The following is a 27,323-nucleotide window of genomic DNA, read 5'->3' as shown; positions in this document are numbered from 1 at the left end:
TGACAACAGCTTCCTAAATTGTGTTTTTTGTCTAAATATTCTAAATATTTCTCCAGAACTCATGCCAGGCCTTTGCAGGATATGGAACAAATTTATCAACTAAATTTGAATACTTTCAGAAATTTGAGAACAATTTGTCCCCGGAGATTATGAGTTAGTGTTAGCATTCCATGGTGTTGCTTAGAGTTTATCTTATGAAAGAAAAAGCAAAGCAACTGGGCAGAGAATCAGTTTCCAGATAACTGGACTGACAAGTGGCCCGCCTAGTTCTGAAGTGCAGTCTCTTCTCAAAGGAAGGTTTTTCCTTTCCTAGTTGCTGGGTGGGAAAGGCAGACTTCCTCTAATCATGAAGGTAAGAAAGTCATTGTGTCAATTTCTATAAATCTATAAAAGCAGAGTTCATTGTCTAAGCAGAAAAGGATAACATGGGCTCACAACTCCAGAAAGACAGGTTGTGTTGGGGTGGGAGAGAATGGATGGCAGTAACTGGAATATATATCTTGTTTGTTTGTTTGTTTGTTTGTTTGTTTGTTTGTTAAGCAGTATTGTCAGCAAAGCGTCTTTCAGCAGAGCTTTTCTTCATTATTGTATTGGGAAATTAGGTTAAAAAGTAAGTTCTAAGCTTCATGCCTTTAGTAATACCTTCTTCCTCTTCTCTCTTTAGGTTCTAACCATTTTGATTCTGTTAGAAATTACAGGCTGCTTTCCTGTTTTTTCAAGGTAAGTAGAACATGTCTTAAAAATAAATTTGAATGTGTCTTAAGCAAAAATGGGATGTGCAATGAAGTTCTTCATCATATTCTCAAAAATGAGAGATGCGGTCCTGTGCTTAGGTTGAAGCTAACCACAGCCTTTTCTAAAACATTTCATTTCTCCTGTTTTTTTTTTTCCTTTCTCCACCTCCCTCGCCCCACCCCGGTGTGTATATAAGGAAATATATCTAGTTTTCTCATTTTATCTTCAGAACAAAAGTGTGAGCTGGGTTCAGATGAAAGGTGAACCAAAGTTTTCCAGTAAACTTCGAAAGGAATTTGGACCCAGGAAATCAGTCTTACATCACTATGAGAACTGCTAAGCCCTGATTGTTGTCTCTTTTTCCTTCAGCACTACTTACTGACTTAATTCCCAGATAGAAAAGAGATTTTGCCGCTACCCAAGAACAAGAGAAGCTAGTTTGTTCAGTTTACAGACTGAGGATTTATGAAAACCATTTTTTTCCTCGATTGCCAGTTTATTTTATTTTAGCTGAGTGGTGAAGGAAACAACTTTCATGATAAAAGTGTGGGAGTTTTTCCAAAGTAGTTACTCTGTAATTGTCTGTAATTCCTCTGTTAAGATGTTGAATGCTGGAGATGGTGTGTGTGTGTGTGTGTGTGTGTGTGTGTATAATCTAAAGCATACAAAATGCTTTCACAGTCCTTTCTCAGCTATTTGCTCAATGTTATGAAATTATTGCCATTTTCCATGTGATTTCTGGTGCAAAACAATCAGTTTCAATTTTTAGCACTTTTGAGAAGTCTCTCCAGAAATAAAGAAGCATTCAGATGTATTTGGGTTGTAATCTCAGAATTCCATGTTACAATAGTTTCAGGCATGATGATGAGGATTTTGAGTAGCAGTTCTAACATCAGAAGAACACTAAGGAGGAGATGACAGCTTCAAGGAGCAAGGACCAAATTAGATAAACATGAGTGAACTGTATTTGGAGAACTGAATGCTTCCACACATTACTTTACTTATTCACTCTCATTCACAAAATTTTATGGAGGTGCAATCATTCTGTATTCTGCTTGTAAGTTTCCTATGTTTTCAGCAATGCAAGATTAGCTTCTGGCTGCAACTCTTTAAAGCAGCTACATTCTTCCTGGGGGGAAATGTGTATGTTTTAAAGAGCTGCAGAAAGGGGTGCCTGCTTCAAGCTATTCCTTTGGTATTGAGTTACTTTCGGTTTCAGTAGTCTTTTAATAACCAAATAACTAGACAGATTACTTCCACAAAATTCAAAATAATATGTGTAAAAACTATAACAAGGGAAGGAAACTAAAAAAGAAAATAAACACATAGGCATAAGTAAATGTTTACATATATGAAATAGCTATACAATGCATCTCCATTTTGAAAAAGTATGATCCAATTGTGTTTATTTCAAGTAATTTTAAAAATAATCCCCTTGATCTAAAAAGTGAGCCACCAGCAATACTAACATAATCTACATTTTAAAAAATGACCTTTTTTGGTATTTTACTGTCTTTTTTTTTTAAGCATTGGGAATCCCTGGCATATTCAACTGTATGTGGTCCTTGGTACTCTCTATTTCTGGTTGTTTTCTTGCAGATGTTTCATTACCACCCTAGATTACAACATCAGTGCTAAAAGGAAGTGGGATTTTCTCTCATTTTATATACCAGTGTCTTGCCCTATCAATGTTGGTGGATATGATCTAGGTTGAGGGTGTCAAACTCAATTTCATTGAGGTGTGCATCAGTTTTGTGTTTGACCTCGGAAGGGAGCGGGGGGGTAGCTCAGCATTACTTGTGTCGGGGGTATGTGTGGTAGCCCGAACACTCTACCAGCAAAAATGGGCTCCCAACCTCTGTTTTTGGCAGTGACAGCCTCCTGCAACCCTCTACCAGCAAAAACAGAGCTCCATTTTTGCTGGAAGAAGCACTGTTGGTCAGTCCTTCACTGTTTCCAGATCTAAGCACCCCACAGGCCAGATCTGGATCCCAGGCCTTGAGTTTGACACCTCTGGTCTAGGGGATTCCCTCATTAGGTTGCAGTTTATTGTTAGCTTCTTCGTTTGAGTTGGTAGAGTATTGTTTTGTCCTTGAGTGTTAATCTCTGCTTATCTGGGTGTTGACTGATGGTGAGGAGATGTTTTGATCTTTTGTTTCCTTTTTGGCTATTTGATTGTCTCTTTTGAATGGCATTGGTATGTAGGTATAGATGTAGACGCCAAATCAAAAAAACACTAGAGAACTTCCTGGAAGTCTGCCATTCAGACAAATTGGCCATCAACAAGCACATAGACATAAGCAACATCTACATGCCATTTAAAAGAGACATGTAATATATATAAATATAATAAAAACATTATTTTTAAAACTTAACAAATATATATGATTAAGTGGTTGTGGTTGTGTATTTATTACACACATACAATATCAGACATTCTTGACTAAGAAATGTTTTCATGTTTGATAGGAAAAAAAATAATGGTAAAGAAAGATAAAGGTTTCCCCTGTCCAGTTGTGTCCCATTCTAAGGCCAGTGCTCATCTGTTTCTTAGCCAGCATTGTCCAAAGACATTTTTGTGATCATGTGGCCAGCATAACTATATACCGAGGCATTCTTATCTTCCCACCAAAGTGGTACCTATTTATCTACTCATATTTGACGGGCAATTCAAAATAATATCCAATCACCCTTAAAAAGTTTAATCACCCTACTTTAATCCTCATTATGCCATTTATATTGCTAAACAGCCTGAAGGAGCAAATCAGGAAAAAAAATGAGTATCTTTTGGTGTTTCCAATTCAAAGTCTCAAACTGTAGAGCCATAGCAAGATTTTAATGTAACGAATGATTTTACAGAACTGAACTACTACCACTTATCTGCAATAAGTGAGAGAAAGCCTAAGTGATACACATCTTCTATCTCCAAATTGCATTATGTCTGTAGTGAGAGGGGGGAAAAAATCATCTTGGCTTTTTCCATTCATTGTCTCAAACACTGATTCAGCACTGCATTATGGCGGATTTTTAGAAAATGAAGATTGTTCCTATATAATTAACCTTGTAAATAGGACGATTCATCTTAAGGTTTTATTGTTTTTTACTGTTTTATTCCAAATTCTTAGGAATAATTCTATAGCATGGTCACCATATTTATTTGACTGGCCTTTTCAGACTTCCAGATCTTATATACGTTGGAAATATCTAGAAAATAATAGTCAAATCTCAAGTTAAAGCTAGAAATAGCTAAGAGCTACTGGCAACAACTTTGCAGTTTTTCAATCAGAAGGTTTTTTTCCCAAAACAGGACTGATTCTGGAACCTTTTCAATGAAAAATCAAACTCTGTTACTGTGGTAGATCTCTTCCCTCAATGCTGCAATAACTGACAATCTTTTTCTTTTTCCATACATAACATCCAATAGAATTGATCCAGTCCACTGCAGATGGAATCCATATGGTCCTTGGTCAGATTGTGATGGCTGTACTAAAACACAAGTATAGTATTGTAAATACTTTCTGCATAACTAATTGTTTGGTCCTTTGTCCAAAACCATAAGCTGATTTATCTTTCTGGATTCTTAAAAGATTTCAGACAGGTAGTCTTCTACTTGCAACCGCAATTGAGCGGAGAATTTCTGTTGCTAAGTGAGACATTTGTTGCATCTGCCCCATTTTACGATCTTTCTTGCCACAGTTCACTCCGTTATATCGCACTAGGGATTCGAACTGCTGAACTGCCGACCATCTGATCGACAAACTCAGTGTCATAGCCACTGAGCCACTGCATTCCTGGAGATGCTAAACCAGCCCTTAATAGTAGGGTATGAAAGATTATTTAGCACTTGCCAGTTAAAACTAGTGTTGAAGTTTTCATTTCAGTGTACTATCCAAAAAATTAAAAAAAGGAAATGAACGTATAGCTATGCTATATGATAATATGCAACTTTAAAAACTTTATCTGCTTACAGCACTTCCCTCCATGAGTTTGCATTTCTATTTTAGTATTCCCTTTTCACAAACAATAAGTGCTGGTAATAAGTTGTCTTTGTTAATTGCAACAATATAAATATAGTACTTCTCCTGAGCATAACCAGAAGTCATACTTTAGAGAGTTGTCCTAGTAGCATCTTTGTGTTGCTCTAAGTCCAACATTATATTCATTACATTTCATAGGAGTAAACCATTTTACTCATATTTGTGGGGCTGCCACAAAGTGGAAGGGGTCAACTTATTTTCCAAAGGAGCAGAAGGCAAGACAAGAAACAATGGATGGAAGCTAATTAATGAGCGAAGCAACCTGGAATTAAGGAGAAACTTCCTAACTGTGAGAACAATGAACCAGTGGAACAGAAGTTGCCTCCAGAAGTTGTGAATGCCCCAACACTGGAAGTTTTTAAGAAGATGTTGGATAGCCATTTGTTTGAAACGGTATAGGGTTTCCTGCCTAGGCAGGGGGTTGGACTAGAAGACCTCCAAGGTCCCTTCCAACTCTGCTATTGTATAATAGTAGCCAAGAGTCTCTTGTACATAGACCATATACAAAACAGAGGCAAGCAAGGTGTTTTCTCTGGATTTGTTTTCTACATTTTTCTTTTTTCTCTCAGCAAAAGGACTTATACAAAAACAAGAGAGGGAGGGAAGGAAGGGAGAAAGGGAAGAAAAGAGGGAAGGAAGGAAGAAAGGAAAAAATCCAAAATTCTAAAAAGGAAGGGTGGAAGAAAGAAATAAAGGATAAGTGATCTGCCAATGCCCAGAATGTCTATGGAGAGTCTCAGTCATCCAGGTCATAGTTGTTCCAAAGGTGCTTTTTCAAGAGGTAACTGGACCTTCTGGTTTTTCTTTAAAGACTTTTTACTTCTCATCCAAGAAGCTTCTTCAACTCTGACTGGATGATGTGGAATGGAAGGATTTGTATTCCTTGCAGACAGCTGGTCATTTGCATTCTTTAAGTGAGTTGTTGAGACCACCTGGAGGTTTATCTGTGTCCTCAGATATAAATCCTTCCATTCCTCACCATCAAGTCAGAACTGAAGAAGCTTCTTGGATGAAATATCTTCAAAGAAAAACCAGAAAGTCCAGTTGAAAAGGCACCTTTGGGACTTATACCCAGAACTCACCAACCATCAGCATGCATCCTGATGAATTATGCCCAGATAATGTTCTCACTGAAAACACTCCTTTTCAATCCTAAATTAATGTGTTTTGGTTTAGATTCACAGGCGGACTGTAGCAGTTTATGCACAGTTTGGGGGAAATCCATGCTCAGGAAATTCATTTGAAACTCGTGCATGTGTTCCCACAAGAGGTTGCCCAACAGAAGAAGGATGTGGTGATCGTTTCAGATGTTCTTCAGGTATATGGCTTCAAAAGTCTAAGTGACTGGGTGATTGTATCAAGCACTGGGGAAATCAGGAGATTTGGGCAGTTCAAATCAGTATAAAGATTTATTGCAAGCATAAGCTCGCCACAAAAATCTGAGCTACTAACTGGAAAAGCAAATTGGCCATAGGAATAAGAGTCACAGGCATTCAAGGTGGGCTGGACTTGGCTCTCTTGCAGGCTTTCAGGAACTCATCACTTATGAAATGTTTGACCTCGGGCTCAGCCTCTTATAGTTTGTTCTGTAGTGACAGCAAATGGAAATAGGTAGGTGACAGTAGAAATAATTACCATATTTTTTGGAGTATAAGATGCACCTTTATCCCTCAAAAAAGAGGGAGAAAATCTGGGTGCATTTTATACACTGAATACAGCATTTTTTGCCTCCCTCTTCACCAAAATGGCCATGCATAGCCTTTAGGAGACTTATAGAGTGCTCCTGGGGATTGGGAAGGGCAGTTTTTTTGCTCAATTTTGTCCCCACCCCCCGACCCCAGGAGTACTCTACAAGCTTCCTAAAGGCTATTCATGCCCTTTTTTTTGAAAAAGAAATGGGCCTTTTATCATGAAAAACAGGCCATTTTTGGGAGGACTGCAAAGTGCAAAAACTTTTTTTAAAATTTACCTCTTCAAAATCTTGGTGCGTCTTATACTCCAGTGCGTCTTACACTTTGACAAATATGGTATCTAATAGAATTACTTTTTAGGTTTGTTTGTTAGATTAAAGTGAAGGAACCATTGGATAAGACCCAATGTAAAATATCAGAGCAAGATATCAAACAACACTGTGTTTTTATGAATCACTTATCTACAGCTATACTGTAGAAATTGTGGTCGAAACAGAATTAAATGCTACCAGATTAGGAAGAGTTATTTACACCTTGACAAAGAGGTCAATTTGTGCATTGTTTTTGGTTTTCCCTATCAAAGTATCTTCCCTATCAATATTGTCTATCTTTATGGTAATAGGACAATGCATTCGCAAATCACTGTTGTGCAATGGAGATCAAGATTGCCTGGAAGGTGGCTCTGATGAAGATAGATGTGAAGAAGTCAAGAAAATATGTGATCAGAAGCCTCCACTTAGAGCACCTCCTAATGTAGAATTAACAGGAAGAGGGTAATTTGCTCTTATAGTGCTTATGAATGAAAAAAAGTTATAATTTTAATTTATCAATCCCTTGTTCAGGAATTCTGGGCAGCCCGTTTAATAATTACTGTATTATGTATAATAACCAATTTTGTTCAATGACAATAAAGGCTATATATACCGTATTTTGGGAGTATAAGGCGCACCTTTTTCCCTCAAAAGAGAGGCTGAAAATCTGGGTGCGTCTAATACACTGAATACAACATTTTTTTGTCTGCCAAAACCCCGCCCCTTCACCAAAATGGCCATGCATAGACTTTAGGAGGCTTCACGAGTGCTCCTGGGGGCTGGGGAGGGCAAAAATGAGTGAAAAATGAGCCATTTCTTGCTCATTTTTGCCATCCCCAGCCCCCAGGAGCACCCTATAAGACTCCTAAAGGCTATGAATGCCCCTTATTTGACAAAAAATGTGCTCGTTTTTGTGAAAAATGGGCCATTTTGGGGAGGTCTGCAGAGTGCAAAAACTTTTTTTAATTTGTCTCTTCAAAACCTTGGTGTGTCTTATACTCGGAAAAATAGGGATATATTAATTATTACAATTAATCGTGACCACCTTAATTCTTCCAACCAATACTTATTTGGCCTCTCCCTGTGCCTATGTTGCTTGGTTTAGTAAAGAGTTCTTGGAGATGAAGTACCAGAAGAGACATCTGGAGCACCATTGGAGGAAGGTTCAGATCAAATTTGATTGGAATGGTTGGAGCCCCTTTTGGTTTTTGACATGTGTTGTTGACCAGATTTGACTTTCTTCCCTGTTATATGCTTTAGGGATGGTAGAACATTGTGTTTTTTTAATGCTGTAAGCAATTAGAGTTGTATAAATTGAATGAAATAAATAATATATATTTTCCTGTGTTGAGAATGGGTAGCATGCTAAACGCTGAAGTCAATGCATATCATTTTGCCTAAGCCTGAAGAATCTTTCTGAGATGCAATTTTAGCAAGGAGTTCTCTGCCCGGTTGCTGGGTGGGCATGGCCATGGTGGGCGTGGCCTAGTCAGCCTCCTGCACCATATTGTGGGGGGGGGGTTGTCCTCCCCAGACTCCAGAGGCTTTTCTTGAGCCTCTGGGAGGGTGAAAATGGCCTCCCTAGGCCCAGGACGCACTCTTCCTGAACTTCTGATAGGCCTGTTTTTTGTCCCTCTGAGCCTCCATGCATGAACAAGATTGGTATATATACACCAATATATATATATTGGTATATATAGATTGGTTATATATATATATATATATATATATATATATATATATATATGTATATGTATATGTATATGTATATGTATATGTATATGTATATGTATATGTATATGTATATGTATATGTATATGTATATGTATATGTATATGTATATGTATATGTATATGTATATGTGTGTGTATGTATGTATGTATGTATGTATATGTATATGTATATGTATATGTATATGTATATGTATATGTATATGTATATGTATATGTATGTATGTATATATGTATGTATATATGTGTATGTGTGTGTATGTTTGTGTGTGTGTGTGTGTATTTTTACCGTTGCCTTTGTATAATATATATATATATATATATATATATATATATATATATATATATGTGTGTGTGTGTGTGTGTGTGTGTGTGTGTGTGTGTGTTTTATTTGTGCTGATAAATAAATAAAGGGAGACTAGTATAGATCTATTTCAAGCTATTTAGCTCTCATCAGCTAGCCATACCCTTACTGGGATTTGAACCTGGGCTATATTACATACTAGGCAGACATCTTAGCCATTAGGCCACAGGCTCTTATCCATTATTATATATATATAGGGTTTCTGTCGTGATGGTCTCTTGTGACGAGCCAATAGACAGAGAATGGAAGCAGTTAGCTTCCTCCCATAATTGGGGCATACCAGGGGTTGTGACACTAAACACATATCTACTTCCCTGGCTCAGCTGATAAGGAGGAGGACCTTGTGGCTTAGTGGTTAACACATCTGCCTAAGATGTAATACAGCACAGGTTCGAATCCCAGTAAGGGTATGGCTAGCTGATGAGAGCTAAATAGCTTGAAATAGATCTATACTAGTCTCCCTTTATTTATTTATCAGCACAAATACAACACAAATGTAACAAAGGCAACAGTAAAAATATTGGGTTTCTGTCGTGATGGTCTCTTGTGACGAGCCAATAGACAGAGAATGGAAGCAGTTAGCTTCCTCCCATAATTGGGGCATACCAGGGGTTGTGACACTAAATACATACCTACTTCCCTGGCTCAGCTGATAAGGAGGAGGACCTTGTGGCTTAGTGGTTAACACATCTGCCTAAGATGTAACGCAGCACAGGTTCGAATCCCAGTAAGGGTATGGCTAGCTGATGAGAGCTAAATAGCTTGAAATAGATCGTGATGGTCTCTTGTGACGAGCCAATAGACAGAGAATGGAAGCAGTTAGCTTCCTCCCATAATTGGGGCATACCAGTGGTTGTGACACTACATACATACATACATACATACATACATACATACATACATACATACATACCAGGGACGTGCAGTCACTAGAGGCAAGGGAGGCGGAGCCTCCCCAGTCTCCTGAGAGAAAGGAAAGAGTTTTAATTTTTTTTTTAATGAATTAAAGCCAGGATAGTTGCTACCAGATTTCAAGTCACAGTGGCTTGGTGTCTGCTCTCAGTGTTAACTAGGAGGAGGCGAGAGAACTCGGGGCCTCTTTTGCTTAAGGAATTTTTCGCCTTTTAAAAGTTAAGGCGGAGTTAAAAAGCAAAAGATTTAATATGCAAAAGAGGCACTGATTCTCCCGCCTCCTAATCTGGGAGCAGCGAATCATGTCTTGCATTTGAGCGACTGCGCAAGTGCAAGGGTGATTCTGGAGAGGTTTTTCTTTCACCAGCCGCCATTTCTTCTGCAGCCAGCCCAGCATCGAGCGGGGAGGACGAGGGGGAGGAGGAGGAGAAGAGCGGTGAGCCCTTATGGCTGGCTGGGGAGGGACTCACTGCTCTCCTCCCAGCCAGCCAGCCACTCACCCCCACCCGACCTGCTCCCTGCCTGGCCGGCCAGCCGGCACAAAGACTCACCGCTCTTCTCCTCCCAGCCAGCCACCCCCCCCACCCGACCTGCTCCCTGCCTGGCCGGCCAGCGGGCACAAAGACTCACTGCTCTTCTCCTCCCAGCCAGCCAGCCACCCGACCTGCTCCCAAGAATGTCAGCGGGGACGGAGGAGGCGGGTGGCGAGGCGGCAGAGCGCGGCAGCGGCGAGAAGCAACACCCCCGCCGCTGTGTCCGACAGGCATCTCGCATTTACGTCCATCATAAACACACATACACACACACACACACACACACCCCAATATATATATTACCAATCTATATATACTGTGTGTGTGTGTGTGTGTGTGTGTGTATACCAATCTTGTTCACTCTGGATGCCTACCATTTGCATAATTTTAATTCTCAGAATTCTTTCTAACAGATTTCAGGGAATTAATTGAGAATATTTAAAAGGCATCTAGATTGGGGAAGGCTGTTATGGGTCCTATAAGAAGGAAGAGAACCAATAAAAATACCATCTGAAATGCTTGGGCCTTTTATTCTTTGCTAGGTTGACACATTGTATAGAGGAATAATGGGATCACACTTGGTTTTGGTTGTTTGGCATATACAGCATGTTGTATGAACTCAGTTAATTGGGGATTATTCAACAAACCATGGTTAAGTGTGTTTTTTGCACAAGTAGAGATATTCATAAATACCTACTGCTTTTCTCCAGTCTCTTGGCTTGTTGGTGTGATTGGTACTTCAACACAAAAACTAGGATATTACTTCAAAGCCTATAAATTATATGCTTTATGCATTGCCGTGGCCTTGTGGATGGCTTCACTTGAATGAAAAGATGAGAGGAGATTGTCCATTGTTATGTTAATTTTGGGATTAAAATGTAGTTTATCAAAGACAGTTGCCATAGAGATTAAAATATTTTAGTATTATAAAATACAGAGAGCAATTCCGTTCCTCTTTATGTAGCATCCTGTTTGTTATATGCTATCATCTTTGTGGGCTTTCAGAACTTCATCATGGCTTTCTTGTTCTGTCCATAATTTAACTGTAGATGTACCAACAATTTGTTTCCAGAGCTCACATTCCAGATTCTGCACTTATAATTATGTTTTGACTTTATTTGCCTGCAGCTTTAATGCCCTTACTGGGGAAATGAGAAGTGGGGTCATTGACACTAAGAGCTATGGTGGCCAATGTCGGAAGGTCTTCAGTGGTGACCGGAGAGAATATTATCGGCTGAGTGAAAATGTCCTTGCCTATACTTTTGAGGTGTGATTAATTTTATTTTCCTTATTGGCATTGTTGGAAGAAATATCCATCTGGTTCAGTTCCAATCCGGGAGAAAGGCACTGCAGACAAAATGGAGGCTGGAGGTTGATTGGAAAGAGGATCTATTTAATGATGAAGCAGAACCACATGGGTTCTGGGCAACTGACCACATGGAATTGAGAGGGGGTGGTTATACATTCCCTTGAGCTTCCTGTTCCTGTGCAAGAACATGTATTCTATTGGCTGTTGTCTAACTCCCATGGGGCCATGTAGGGGTTATGTAGGGGTCACAGGTGGCTGTATACAGAGGTGGATTGCTAACGGTTCACACTGGTATGGGCGAACCGGTAGTGATATGTTGGCCTGGGTCGCAGAATCGGAAGCAACCCAGGCTGGCCATGCCTACGAACCGGTTCCCTGGTTGCTGCTGGTGTTTCCGGCATGGTTTTTAGTTCTTTTTTAAGGACAGGCAACTGTGCATGTGCACGGAGTGAACCAACAGTAACACCGGCAGCAACCCACCCCTGGCTGTAGAGGTTGAAGTGAGCTGCCAGGTTTGGTTGAAGTTTGGGCTGCTAAGATGATGCAGTGAAGTGGCTTGTGTTCTGAAAGGATATTGGGCAATTCCTATTATGGATTAATGGCTTTGCCCTGGTTTGAATGAGGACTAATCCTATCACTCTGCCTTTGTTCAGATTTTGCTGCATGGATTACCAAATCTGCATTTCTAAAAGCTTCCCCAGCTCAGTTTCTGTCTCCCTTAAGATTTTTTTATTTCTCTTTTAGGGAAAATAATTTATTCTACCTTTTTAATAGTCCTCAAAATATTTGATTATTGGGGGGAGGGATTTGGCTTCCCACAGCATATTTCTAATCTATCCATGACCAGACGTGAAAATATATCACAGCTGACATTAGAGATATTGTGTTAGGACTACCTAGTGCTGCTACCTACAGAATGATAAACAGCTAATCCAATCTCTTCCTACCAACAGTTACTAATACCATTAGTAAGAATAGGAATCCCCCCCCCCCCCAATAGCCGTTTCTTGTTTTCATTGGTTACTTTCTTTAACCCAACATCTCACCACTTGTATTATTACCTTTAGGCACCATCTGGGTTGCCCATCTGGCAGCTGTCATAAAAAAATATAGGAGGAAATGTGCCTTTATTGACTAAAGTTAATTTGGTGTTACTCCAATGCAGTAACTACCAGATGTATTGAATTAATAGCTCCCAATATTTCCAGACAGGTTGCTTCTTCGTTATTTGGCAACCTTGCTGGGAATTCTAGGACCAGCTGTAGTAGCATTTATATCAACAGTATTTCATCTTGACAAAAGCTGCATTATGGAGGCAATCTATGTTCATTTTAAGAGTCAGAATGTGACTGTATTGTTTTTAATAAGTCATCAAATATCTCTCCCCCCCCCTTTGTACAGGTGAAAATTGAGAATGAATTCAATACTGAATTTTACAACAGTACCTGGTCCTATATGAAAGAGACAGAGAGCCGTTACACTGATAATCATGGCCATTACTACACCAAAGCAAATAATGCAAGAGACAAGTCAGAGGTACGTATTGCTTTGCTTTTTTCCTTCTCTAAGTGACAGAAAGGTGAAGAGGACATATCTTTTAGAGCAGGGGTATCAAACTCAAGGCCCGGGGGCCAGATCCGTCCCACGGGGTGCTTAGATCTGGTGTATGGGGCTTCCCTGGAAACAGCAAAGAACTGACTGTTCTAGAGTCCCTTATATTCAATTTCTTCCTGAGTCAACATAGATACCTAGAAATTTCACACAGACAAGAAAGCTGAGTAACAGGGAAGGATAGTGTTGTGGCCCGCCAACAACCAGCAGAGCTGGCAGCGGAGTCAGACAGTGAGGAGATTGGGGAGGAACATGGGCAGTCCTGGGGGTTGAGGAAAGCTCAGATGAGGGCTCTGCATCAGAGGCAGAGAGGGAGTTGGACAGCAGTGAGGCAGAAAAACAGCTGGAGCCTGTTCCCAGTGTGCACATGTGCAGAGCTGCCAAAAGACAAGTATAACTAAGAAAGCAGGGTCGACTTAGGAGTAAAGCCACACCTTGGAGGTGATTGGCCCCTCCCATAGGAAACAAAAGAGAAATGGGCTTTTGCAGGAAACAATTCATCCATTTGGTTGTGTCAAGTTCAAGTGGAAAGTTATGTTTGTAACTATAAGAGACTCTGTGCCAGTGACATGCAGCTGGTGAGACAGTGACACAGTGGTGGGTTTCAAATTTTTTTAGACTTGTGGACTTCAACTCCCAGAATTCCACAGCCAGGCATGCTCAGTTCCGATTTAAAGCGACAGCATTTGTTTTTCTCCTTTGCGAAAAAAGTTTCTTTCATTCTTTTTCTTCTCCCTCCCCCTCCTTCCTCCCTCTCTCCCTCCCTCCCCCCTCTCTCAAACAGACACATGCACACAGAGAAGTTGGATTGGACTATCTCTCCTACCCCCTTCCCTTTCTCACTCACTCTCTCTCAAACAAACACAAAAATAGAAGTTGGATTGGATATTTTTTTAATGGCTTGAAAGCAGCTCCTCTGCCATACCTCCCCATTCCCCTGCTGCCTTCCCCAATCACCTTGCAAATGCAGCCTGCTGTCTGAGTGGGAAATGCCTGAAACACAATGAAGCCCACCCACCCACTCACCTCCTGCTTGCAGCCTGGGGTGAGAGAAGAAGCAGAGAAGCCAGAGGGGAGCCGATCTGAGCCTTTGATTGCAGGTGGAGCCACGTTGCCTTTTCAAACTTGTAATCAGTGAAGCTGGGTTTATACAGTTTTATCCAGCTCTCTCTCTCTCTGTGTGTGTCTGTGTGTTTGAAAAGGCAATGTGGCTCTGCCTGCAATCAAACTACACTTGGGGAGGGATCTACACTTGAAGATGAAGTTTGAATTCCTCCCCCTCCCGCCAACCCACATGTATCTTTTCCAGCTGTTTCAGAGAGGATTTCAACTCTGCTCTTGCCTGTCATCATGAAAAGAAAAAAATGTAAAAGGAAAAAGGCAAGAGCTGAGGTCAAGCTGAGCTAGTTGCTGCCAGAGTCACCGTGGATGACTCTGCTTAATTGTTTAAAAAAGCCTCTAAAAAGCGCCCTCTACAGGAGGAGGCAGGAGAACAATGTGCTTCACCTACATCAGGAATTTTTAGCTTTTAACCCTTGCTTAACTCTGCTCGAGTGATCATAAAACAGCTAAAGTCAGACTAGATGAGGCACGTCGTTCCCCTGCCGCCTCCTGTAGAGGGCACTTTTTAAGAGGCTTTTTTAGACAGTTAAGCACTAAGCAGAGTCATCCACGTGACTCTGGCAGTAACTAGCTCAGCCTGACCTCAGCTCTTGCCTTTTTCCTTTTACATTTTTTTTCTTTCTTTTCATGATGACAGTGATGAGGCTCTGCCTCTCCTACCTCCCCTGACTGCATGTCCTTGCTCTGTGCCAAGTTTGGCCTTGCCCTGCATTTGGAAACTAGTTATTTGGCAGCTTGCTAAATGAGATAAGGTTCATATTTGATAAACATTCTTCTGAAAGACTGTTTGCTAAGCCTTGCGGACTGTGAATGAAAGGAATACACAGTCATGTAACTAAAAGGCGTTTGGGCAGGACCAAGACTCTGCTTCTTGCTGTTTAAGGAAGCCTGGGTCAGAACAGATAGCTTCTTGTATGGATCAAAGACAGTTAATTGTCTCCTAGTAGGCTAGACAATTATTACTTTTCAGATACAGACAGTTCTCATTTCGCTACTGTCTTGTTTAACATTTTTTTGCAATTATAATGGTGAGTAAGGAGTAATTTTATATAGCGATGCTCACATTTATGACCTTCACAGATCTATAAAGCAAAAGAAAGCTGAAGTAAGATTGTAAGCAGAGTTGTGGTTTCGCTTAGCAACTGCTTAGTGTAGTGACTGAGTTGCCGATTCCAATTGCGATTGCTAAATGAGGGCTACCTGCAATATTTGTGGTGTGTGTTACTGTGTTGAGGAAGGCAACTCAGAAAAAGTTGCAGGGGGACATAAGAACTCCACACTCAAAATCAGAGATGTCCATAGGAAAATCATGGTGACTGGTGTGTGAGCGTGAAATCACACTCCACCTGTTTTACTCTGCAGTACACATATTACAAAAAAAAAGTGTAATGTGTGGATCTTCAACTGAGGAATCACAGCTATCATACTGACTTTTTAAGACCTTCCGTTCAGGTGCACTTGCTTGAAAACCTGCAGTTTTGAGCTTACTAAACATTAGATTACCATATTTTTGGAGTATAAGATGCACCTTTTTACCTCTAAAAAGAGGGTGAAAATCTGTGTGCGTCTTATACATTGAATACAGCATTTTTGGCCTCCTGAAACCGCATCCCCTTTGCAAAAAGAGCCATGGATAGCCTTTAGGAGGTTTCCAGAGTGCTCCTGGGGGCTGGGGAGGGCAGAATGAGCTAAAAATTAGCCCCAGCCTTAGAAGCACTCTATAAGCCTCCTAAAGGCTATGCATATCCTTTCTTTCTTTTTTTTAAATACAAAAAACAGGTTCGTTTTTGCGAAAAACAGGCCATTTTGGGGAGGTTTGCAGAGTGCAAAAACTTTTTTTTTTAATTTGCCTCTTCAAAATCTTGGTGCTTCTTATACTCCAATGTGACTTATACTCTGAAAAATACAGTACTTGAAAAAGAAACATACCAATTCTTCTTCTATCTAGCATATTCCCGTAGGTGCTGGGTCTGCTTTTTGATCATTGAATGTCACTTTCCATGGTCAGCTGTGTCTCCAGGGTGCAGGCCCATGACTTCTATATCTTTATTGACATCTCTGTTTTGGATGCCTTCAAGGTCACCGGCCATTGACATCTAGTTGGTAGGCAGTCATGACCATGGTGGAAGGTGCTGCTCTTTGGACATGTCCATACCAGCGGAGTTGGTCTTTTCTCAACTTCTCTATAATTGGTGCCACACCAAAATGTTGTCTAATGGTGTCATTGTAATGCGGTCAAGAAGGAAGATATCTAATATCCAATGGAGCATTTGCATTTTCATGGCACGGAGATAGCTTTCGGTCCCTGTTGTTGCTGCCCAGCATTCAGTGCCATACAGTTCAACAGGGTGGGTGGTTGTCTTGTAAATCTTAGATTTAAGACAGGTTGGCATTCGCCTGTCACATAACACACCAGTGAGTTCTCACCAATGCATCCAGGCTGCATTCGCCCTTGATCACAGCTCACAATTGATGTCACCATTGCCTTAGAGATGGGATCCCAGACACCGAAAAATGTCCACCTTCTTTAGGTTTTCCCCACTGATCTGAAGTGTTCCAGGGGTGGTAACAATCTTGATGAACTCAGTTTTCTTGATGTTGAGGATGAGTCTAAAATGGTTGAGGCAATCATGTTTGAACTTGCTGCTGTAGAAATATACTAAGTATGTTTAATAAAAGCTAAAAAGATTTCCCCAAACTGTACTCTTATCGCTTTAACAATAACATACAATATAGCAACAACCGACATCAAACCAAGAGTGTGAACTTTTGGTATTAATCACTGAAAGATCAGGTAGAGAGAAAGGAAATCAGATGCGAGGAATGAGAAGGAAAGGGGAGGCAGGGCAGGGCAGAGGAGAGGAGAGATCTATTTTAAGCCATTGATAGGCTGAGGTGAGTATTATATGACTAAACTGAGACAAATGCAGATATTTGCCTGTAAACTTCAAAGTTCTATGTACAAGACCCTGTTTGTATATTTCTGAATACCACTTGCTGGGTAGGGGGTTCTGATAATTGATTTTGAAGAGTGAAGGTTGGAATAATGACCCAAGTATGGTACATGCAATGGATAACGTTAAAGCAAAGGTTCCCCTCGCACATATGTGCTAGTCGTTCCCGACTCGGTGCTCATCTTGTTTCAAAGCTGAAGAGCCAGCGCTGCTGGAAGACGACTTCGTGATCATGTGGCCAGCATGGCTAAATGCCGAAGGCGCATGGAACACTGTTCCCTTCCCACCAAAGGTCGTTCCTATTTTTTCTAGTTGCATTTTTACATACTTTCGAACTGCTAGGTTGGCAGAAGCTGGGACAAGTCACGGGAGCTCACTCCATTATGTGGTGCTAGGGATTCGAACCACCGAACTGCTGGCCTTTCTGATTGACAAGCTCAGTGTTTAACCACTGAGCCTTCTGGTTTCCATGTGCAGCCTCTCGTTATGCTTGTGAAATGAGCTGCCTGATTTATGTCTTATCTTTCCAGAGTAACTATCTTATGGTGATTGAAAATTCAGTGGAAGTTGCACAATTCCTCAATAATCAACCCACATTTTTAAACCTGGCGGAGCCCTTCTGGAAAGAGCTTTCTAGACTGCCCTCCTTCTATGAATATAATGCATATCACCGACTAATTGAACTTTATGGAACACATTACCTGCATTCTGGATCTTTGGGAGGATATTACAAAGCCATTTTTCATGTCTCTAAAAATAGTGCTAGCTCAAGAGGTAATGTTTAATGTAGTCATTTGCCAAGATCAAGGATTTATGAGTGAAATGTTTTTTGTTTTTGAATGTGGTTTGGGATTCTTACTTGTTTGGTTCAGGTTTCTTTTACCCGTCAATCAGATGAAAAACATCATTTTAGGTCTTGAATTTCACTCTTTTATTGGGAGTGTAAGGTGGGAAGAGCTTTTAGAGGTGGTTACACATATTAGTATAATTTCGAAACTCTCTTTATGTTCTACTGCACAGCTCTATGCCAAATCCCCCAAAATTGCACAATTGTGTTTTAACGTTCTGCCTAAATCATGCCATATACTAGATCCATTGTTTCTGCTATTTGCAAAGAGAGAAAAATAATCTTTTTTAAAGTATATCTCTGTGAATGGATTATATATATTAATAATATATTATCCAGCTTGACTAAACTTGTTTAAAATTGAAAATCCAGTTTGTTAAAGCTTGTCTTCGTAAGATCATCTGTTTCAGTTATAAATAAGGTCTGCAAAAAAAATTTTTTTGAGAGCTGTTTTGGTTATTCCACGTAATCTTTATGTTTTTTGGTACGCTGAATCTGAAAACGACCTACATTTTGTCATAGGACATCATGTTTCCTGAAAATTTAGGTAACTATGTTAAATAAGGCAATACCTCAAAATAAATGAAAATAGACTTATAAAATTAAAGTTTTATTACAAGATTTTCATGAAAATCCTTTTTTGAACTGAAATGAGCTCACCTACACACACTAAACTCGATTCTTCTTCCTTGTGAGGCTCCTCTTGGTGCATTTACGCTTGTGAGTAGCATCTGGAATGTCTCTCTGAAGCATCCAACAGTAGTCTGCCATCATTATAATGCTCCATTTTCCCTGGTATCTCCTTTCCATTTCTTTAACGTTTTGGTTGAATCATTCACCTTGTTCCTCACTCACAGCTCCCAAATTTTCAGGAAAGTAGTCAAGGTGGGACTGGAGGAAATGCACTTTCAAACTCACCAGGCAATCTAAAGCTTAAAATGCTGTCAGCATTCTTCCGATGATCTTTTTGTAGTGATGATCTTTGTTATTGCCTAAAAAATTCTGTACAACTTCTTTAAATGCAATCCACCCTTCTTTTTGAGGATCCATCATGGTATTGACAAACTCTTGATCAACTATAAGCCTTCTAATATCTGGTCCAACAAACAGACCTTCCTTCAATTTTGCCTCCAACAGGCATGGAAACTTGATGACCAAGTATTTGAAGTATTCTCCATCTCTTGGAAGTGATTTTAAGAATTGCTTCATCAATCCCAATTTTATGTGGAGAGATGGTAGAAGAACTTTATGGGAAGGTACCAAAGTTTCTCGGAAGACATTTTTTTCACCGACTGTTAGCACCCTCGGCTGCCAACTCTTCGTGATCCAGTGATTTTGTCAATCTCGACTGTCCCATAGACACAGAAAACAAGAGTATTTGGTATACCCAGCTTGTTGCCCGAGCAGTATGCACAAGACCTTCAAGTCCCCACACACTTGCCAACCATGGTCTTCATATTTAAGTTTACTGAAACACTTCCTTCCCTCTGTAACACAATTTGGATACATTTCGAATTTTCCTTTTTTTCCTGATCTGATAAGCCAACCATCTACCGGGTTTATTTGCATTGCAGAAAGTATTATGTTTAGCATATAATAAACTGGTGGCTACCTGGTCAGAGATCAGCATATCAAATTGAGATTTTAATATGGAAATTGCTTCTTTAGTCTTTGTATCACCTGGGTTCAATATTAATTCCTGCTCTTTCCCTTTAATTTCCTCTTCCAATTCTTTACGTTTTTGCCCTTGTTTATGTCTATGTATTTTGTTTATATTTATCAATACTCCTCTCATATAGGCTTTGCTTGCATCCCATACATATTCCATAGGTGTACCCTTATTCATGTTAAAAACAAAGTATTCAGATAACAATTTTTTACAATCATTAACATACTTTTCATATCTGAATAAATTTTCATTCAGCCTCCAGGACCTTCTAGCCTGAACTACCCTTCCCAGCTCCATCCAAACTGGGTTATGATCCGAAAGGACTCTGGCCGTAATCTTTGTCTTCTTCACCCTAGAAAGTAAATTATTAGTAATTAATATAAAGTCGATCCTTGAAAAAGATTGATGTCTGTCGGAGAAGAAGGTAAAGTCATATTCTTCTGCATGCCTTTCACGCCAAACGTCTCGCAGTTCGAAGTCGTCTATCATGTCAAAAAAGGATTTGGGTAGTTTAGCTCGGAATTTAGTATTCGGGCGAGATGTCTTCTTATCTCTTTTGGTGTCAATCACGCCATTCCAATCGCCATTCCAATAGTTTGCACGACTTAAAGTCCCACTGTACTAATTTAGCATGGAGATTTCTATAAAATCTATCTTGTTGTTGATTAGGAGCATAGATTCCCAAAAGCAGTGTCTTTTTCCCTTCTAAGATTAAATCTAATGCGATATATCTTCCAAAGGGATCTGCTTCGATTAGCTCAGCTTTAATGTCTTTCCTTAAGTATACTACTATACCATTTTTTTTTCCGTAGCAGAGGTCACAAAGTGTTGACCAAGTTTGGGATTGAACAGATATTTTTGATCAGTTATTTTGATATGAGTTTCCTGCAAACAAATTATATCATTCTTAGATTGTTTAAGATAATGAAATATTTTCTTTCTCTTCTGTGGAGAGTTCAGTCCATTAACATTCCATGTCAGAATCTTAGTTGTCATTTTTGGTTGCCTGAAGCTTTTTTAGAGCCTCCCGCATGGCCTGTCTCACCTTGGGTCTAGCTCCTCCCACAGCTTCTGAGCTTGTTGCTGTAGCTCCTTGGTCAATGGCCGAAGATTGTAAAGATTGTTGTGTTATGGCTTGTTTTTCTGTTTGTCTGGTGGTCATATGGTTAGATCTTTGTTCCTTAACCCCTTGCCCTTCTGGGAGGGGGAGATGATACGTTTTGTCTGGTGATTGTGTAGTTTGCTGTTTCTCTTGTCCTGCTTGTGGTTTTTCTCCATATCCCGATGGTTCAGGGTGCCCCACTTTCAAAATCTTATGATAGAAATCTCGAGCTTTCCATACAGAGTTGAGACGATATCTTTGCTTATCAAATGTAACTATGATGCCAAACGGGGCATCCCATCTGTACTGTATCTGGCGCTTTTGGAGCTCTTCCACCAAAAAAGCATAATCTCTTCTGGCTCTTAGCATTTGAGGTGGTATCTCTTTCAAAACCATCAAATCCTGTCCGCCAATTTGAAGCTTGGTATTGTAGGACTCTTGTAATATCTTATTTCTGGATTCTCTTGTAACAAAATATATTACCACGTCTCGGGGGAGTTGCTTTTGTTTTGCCGCCCAGGAGTTGACGCGAAAAATTTTATCAATCTGCCAATCAAAATTGGATCCCGGTCTTCCCACCAGACAGTCAAAGGCCTCAGAAAACATCTGCTTTAAGTTCTCCTGACTCTCTTCGCGCAGCCCCCTAACTCTTAATGCAAGTTCCATCTGGTTATACTGTATCATAATCATTTGTTTTTCAGCATTTTCAACTTTTCGTTCCACCTCTTCGGTTTTAGATGTCAAATTAATTTTAGCTTCATTGAGAGTTTCTAAGTTCTCTTCCATTCCAGAAATATATTCTGTGAGTACGTTTACAATTCCCAACATATCATCATTTATTTTGGTAATCTTGGTATCAAATTTATCATATGAGACTTTTATCTCATTGCTTATCTCTTTCCTTATTTCATCTCTGAACTCTCTGAGAGCTTCCAGATTCTGTTCCCTTGATTCTCTAAACATTTCCAACAAAAATTCTTTTGTTAATACATCTCCACTAGGAGGCATAGAAGGTGGGGGCTGTGACTTTGTGCCAGGTATGGGAGAAGCAGATTTAGGAGGTAATTTCGCAGGATTCGACTTGGAAGCCATAATATCTTTGCTTCAAGCACTTAACAAACCACTATGCCGAGAAGAGAAAAAAAAATTCTCCCTTTTTTGCCAAGAATTTTACGGAGGATTTCAAAGGGCTGGCATTACGCCAAAACAGTTCAACAAAACAAAACAAAAAACAGAGAAAAGCCCTGTTCGGAATGTCTCTGTGTCAACAAAGGGCCTTTGAGAACTTTTAATTAGATAAGGAAGTCTCTTCAAAGAGAATAAGGCTGATTAGAAAAGCTGCCGGAATGTACCATCATTGCAAATACAAAGGCTGGAGAATCGCCATCTTAAAAAAAAAAAAATTAACACTGAAGCTTGAGTTTTCCTAAAAAAACAGACGTAAAGTTCTCAAATATGAGCTCTGCTTGTATTAATTTCATAAGAAAAAAAAAATTTCATTAATTTGTCCTAAGGGGGGGTTCTTGGCCTTGTGCCGTTAATACAGAAGAGAAATCTGGCCGGAGATGACTCAGCTTAAAAAAAAAGCAACCCCCCCCTCGTTTGCAGCAGAAAAAAAAAGCTACAAACTGCAAGGAAAAGTTCTTACCAGCTGAGACGCTCACTACAATCTTCTTATCTGAAGTTTGAGTTATCTAAAGGGTGTTTAATTAGATAACGAACCAGAAATCTGGGAGCGGCTCAATTAAGCCGCTGCCGACGGCCAAGTTCCTCCCCGGAACTGAATCATACTAGATTTTAAATTGACCCATCAGACTTCATCATCGATGCAATAAACCAACTTGTCTTCCTGGGTGAAGTAAGGAATGAACTCCTTTTCATGATGTCTGAACCATGAAGATGACACTCCTGGCAACAATAAATTCCTGCTTTTCAGCCTTGATCCGAGTAACTCAGCAGCATCTTTGGGAAGATTCAAGTCTCTTATCAAATAATTCATCTCTTCCTGAGAAAACAATTTTGGTCTTGTATCATCTTCAAAGTCAGAATTTGATTCATCTTCTGGTTCAGGTATGACTTCACCTTCATTGGAGCTAGGTATCGCTTCCAAGGTAGCAGGGGGCTTGGGTACTGGTATATCTGTGCCATGAGGGATGGGATGAATTGCTGAGTGAAGATTGGGGTATGAAATGGAATGCTTCCATTTGGAATTAAACCCTTTCACATTGCATGAACAAAAGTAACAGTCATCACTATGGTTCTTTTGCTCTTGCCATACCATAGGAATCCCATAACGGAAAGATTTTTTCTTACCTTTGAACCAATTTCGGAGGTCCTCAACACATCATTTGCATACTTTATGAGGCGCCCCAACTTTATCTTGATCTCCAATTTTTAGTCCAAAGTATGCAAAGTACACTTTTTTCACAAAGTCTGTAATATTCTGCTGTTGTTTCAACACTATATATTCACCACAGATGAAACAGAAACTGTCTGGTGAATTAATTCACTTTTGCGGAGCCATAGCATAACGGTTGAGCTAACATGAATTGCTATGAAAAAGTGTGAACAGTCTAGAACCAAGAACCTGATGATGATTCGTGCACAAGTGTGGCGTGCAGGAGAGAGCAGCTCTGTGTCTGTACACGAGACGTCACAGTGCTGGCCACGCCCCGTGCACTGACCGGAGATGCTGCTATCTGCCCGGTGTCTCCCTCCCACTGGGATTCTTCAGGAAAGATTAACCCCTTCTACCATTAGAAGCATAGACTTAAAACTTGCTTAGCTTATGTATATATTGCTGACCATCAGATTTACAGTGCTATATTTTTTTTACATGACTTGGACAAACCCTTTAAGGTTTTTTTGGCATTTTATATCTTAAATGCACTTATGTGAATTAATTAATAGTAATCTGGACTTTAAATTTGGTTAAAAACCCATAATATAAAAGAAATACCCAAAATAAAAAAAAAAGATAAATTTGAAGACAATTTTGCATGTTGTGGCAAATCATGACGTCTAGGAGTTTTTTCAATATTTTATTTGTTTTCAGCACACCAAAATACATGGAAATTAGATGAAAATAATCAAACGGCTTTTTAGTCGCAGACCTGTGATATAATGTGAACCTCCAGTATGTTGTGTAGTTGTGAAGGCAGGGCTATTTCTGGAATGGCCTCCAGTATGAAATTAAGTCTTGCTAGTTTCATTTAGCATTATGAATACTGAAGCATTTCTTAAAACCATTTTAGTCCTTACTAAAATTCATGGCACTATTTGGTTTATTAGATTTCCTTTTCCATCCATGGTTTGCTTTTATGAATTGTTGAGTTACATAAATTCTATTTGTTATCAAGATAAATATTTAAAATGGGTGGTTGTGATTGGTTTCTACATAAAAGTAGAATCAATAAATATACTTGTTCTGTTTAAATAGTAGGGTTATCTTGGGGCCTATAACTGCAAAAGCTATGGATCAACCTGAAAGATGAATCCACTTTCATGCAATGAAACCTCTCTAATGCTTATCTGCTCCTTTAGGGTTCAGTCTAACGGATATGCATAATTGCAAAACTTCTGGGTACAATGTTTTCTTTGTAAAGAAGAAGAAAGTGGAATGTGAAGCTCTCAATGAAGTGATAAAACAGTCTTCAGGTAAGGCACTGCAGGTATTTTCCCAGGAAGATATGAGAATGTTCACTGTCAGCATTCCATGTTGATGGACTAAATATTTTGTTAAAGGACTTTGAATAATGGGATGATTCTAGAAATATTAAACTCATATATTATTGGAAAAGGACAATTCAGCTAACTTGAACATGATGCATTTCTTTCAAGGTAGAAATGCTGTGAGAAAATAAGAATCATTTTACCTACAAAATGCCTATCTAGAAAGTAACAGCGGCCCTCTGCTGCTCTTCCAAGCTATTGTACCTTAAGAAAGGATGGGTTACTCTAAAAACTTGGAATTCTGTGTTTAAAATAAGGATACAGTTGTTTTAAGCTCTGCATTTTTATAAAATATAAACCTCTTAAGAGCACTTGTGATTTACCATGTTTATTAACCAGGCCAGGGGTGGGTTTCTGCCAGTGGTGGGTTCCGGATCCTGTTCCAACCAGTACAGTTGGAATGGGCCCAGTGCCATCCAGATGGATGAGCGCAGCGTGTGCACACACACAAGTGGTGCACGCATTCATTGTACCTGCCAGCAATGCCTCCGCAAGCCTCCGCGACACTCCAGCTGCTCGGCGAAGCGTCGCTCAGGTTCTGTACGTGTCATGTGCGTGCGCAGAAGCGCCAAAGGCTTTAAAGAACAGGTAAGGAGCTCAGGCACGCGGGTGGGCCCTCCAGAGCACCATACTGGAATGGTACCCTGTGCTCTGGGCAGGCTCTTGTACGCCCGTACTGGGGCATACCGCCTGCAACCCACCACTGGTTGCTACCAGCATTACTGCTGGTTTGGCGAACAAAAAAGTTTGCGCGTGTTCACTCACTTTCTGCATATTTACATCAAAACAGGTCTGCCCATGTACAGAACTTTAGAAAAGGGGGGGATTATATTTCTGCAATGGAGGCTGTTCTGTGCATGCGCAGAACCAAAAATCAAGATGGCACTGCCGACAATACAACCGGTTCGGGTGCATGGGCGGCTGAGTTACTACCTACTTGTCCGAACTGGTCCGAACCGGTAGGAACCCATCTCTGGAGCAGGCTCATAAGTCTTTTGATTGGGTTTATTGTTGGACAATATAAGTTGTTCAATTTTAAAATGTGCTGTCTGTCCTTGCAGGAGTCCGCAACGATCAGATTAAAACTGACCCGTATGTAGAGGGAGGGGCTCCTGGAACTGTGGCTGGTTTAAGTTTCATAGACATTAACAATCCGGTTGCAAATACCCAACGATATTCCAGCTGGGCTCATACAGTGTCTCTTTATCCCAGTGTTATTAAAAAAAAGGTAAGACTTTGATTGCTTTAGATTAGCACAATCTTTTGCAATAATCCAAAGCTGAGTATTTTTGTACATAAAGATGATTAATGGGATCTTGCTTCTGGCTGTTCCATATTGGTGTATATTATATGCCAATTCCAAATAAGCCACAATAAGGCTTATCTCAATGTGTGATCCCACTATCTATATCTATATGCCTATTTTTGTTCACATGATTGCTAAATATATAAGGGACCATGGAACTTGTTTAATATTTTCATTCCTTCCATTAGAATAGAATAGAAAAGAATAGTACAGAACAGAATAGAATACAATTCTTTATTGGCCAGTGTGATTGGACACGCAAGGATTTTTTATTTGGTGCATATGCTCTCTGTGTACATAAAAGAAAAGATACATTCATTTCGAATCATAAGGTACAACACTTAATGATAGTCATAGGCTATAAATAAGCAATCAAATCATACTAGGAAACAATAAATATAAATCGTAAGGATACAAGCAAGAAAGTTATAGTCATACAGTCATAAGTGGGAATAGATGGTGATAAGACGTTAAGAAGATTAATATTAATAGTAATGCAGTCTTAATAAATAGTTTGACAGTGTTGAGGGAATTTGGACTACCATATTGGCTGTATACACCCTGATCACTGTTAGATGGCAGCAGAAAGCTAGAAGATTGTGTATCTGCTTGCTACAATCTAGTGTTGATTTAGATTTTGCCGCCAGAATATGTTAGCCCTGTATTTTACAATGTTTCTCAACCTCAGCAACTTTAAGATGTATGGACTTTTAACTCCTGAGGTTGAGTAACACTCATAAATCTACACCAGGTGTATTGGGAGTTGGTATGAGGTGGCCATCAGGTAAAGGGGCAGACATCTTTCTCTCAAGAGTTTTATAAAAGATGATTCGAATCTTGCAAGATTATCAGATATTGTTAGATTTCAGGATCTTGGACCTTAGTTGCATATACTCTCACACATTTTTTTTTTAAAAAAAGAATCACATGGGGTTATATGATTGCTTTCTATGGGAATTACTGATGTTCTTATCCAGTGCAGTCAAACGCCCGGCCCATGGGCTTGATGCTTCACGCAATGACTATGCCCAATTTAGCAAAGGGCGGAGGAAGTCCTGTTGCGTCACATAATGCCGCTGTGATGATCTGAGTTTGACACCACTGTTCTAATCTAAAGCAATGTTTGTCAACCTTGGCAACTTTAAGCTGCGGGGGCTTCTGGGAGTTGAAGTCTATGCATCTTAAAGTTGCCAAAGCTGAGGAACACTACTCTTAAGACTCGGGTTGTGAATTCCTGACCCACATAATCTCTCTACCTAGCTATGGCTACCTCTTACATATCACCCCAGGATTCTATTTTGGAGCCTCCACTGCTCTAAGTTGATTTCATCCTTTCCTATTTCAAATTAAAATAAGAT

General features: G+C 39.8%; 1 protein-coding gene across 1 annotated transcript in view; it reads left to right on the top strand.

Annotated features, from left to right (window-relative positions):
• The first annotated feature begins 176 nt into the window (after positions 1-176).
• The window catches only part of C7 (complement C7), a 45,627-nt gene continuing 18,480 nt past the window's right edge, over positions 177-27,323 (top strand). Inside the window, exons 1-10 of the mRNA XM_032213432.1 lie at positions 177-352; positions 665-720; positions 4,160-4,232; positions 5,949-6,090; positions 7,086-7,236; positions 11,442-11,580; positions 13,024-13,158; positions 17,840-18,083; positions 24,471-24,584; positions 25,721-25,887. Of these exons, the coding sequence (XP_032069323.1) occupies positions 347-352; positions 665-720; positions 4,160-4,232; positions 5,949-6,090; positions 7,086-7,236; positions 11,442-11,580; positions 13,024-13,158; positions 17,840-18,083; positions 24,471-24,584; positions 25,721-25,887 (1,227 nt within the window). The 5' untranslated portion in view covers positions 177-346. The remainder of the gene's footprint in view (positions 353-664; positions 721-4,159; positions 4,233-5,948; positions 6,091-7,085; positions 7,237-11,441; positions 11,581-13,023; positions 13,159-17,839; positions 18,084-24,470; positions 24,585-25,720; positions 25,888-27,323) is intronic.

This window comes from Thamnophis elegans, chromosome 3 (assembly GCF_009769535.1).
Source record: "Thamnophis elegans isolate rThaEle1 chromosome 3, rThaEle1.pri, whole genome shotgun sequence".
Lineage (NCBI taxonomy): Eukaryota > Metazoa > Chordata > Lepidosauria > Squamata > Colubridae > Thamnophis > Thamnophis elegans.
The sequence above is the reverse complement of the archived record's forward strand: the minus strand, read 5'-3'. Positions and strand labels throughout refer to the sequence as shown.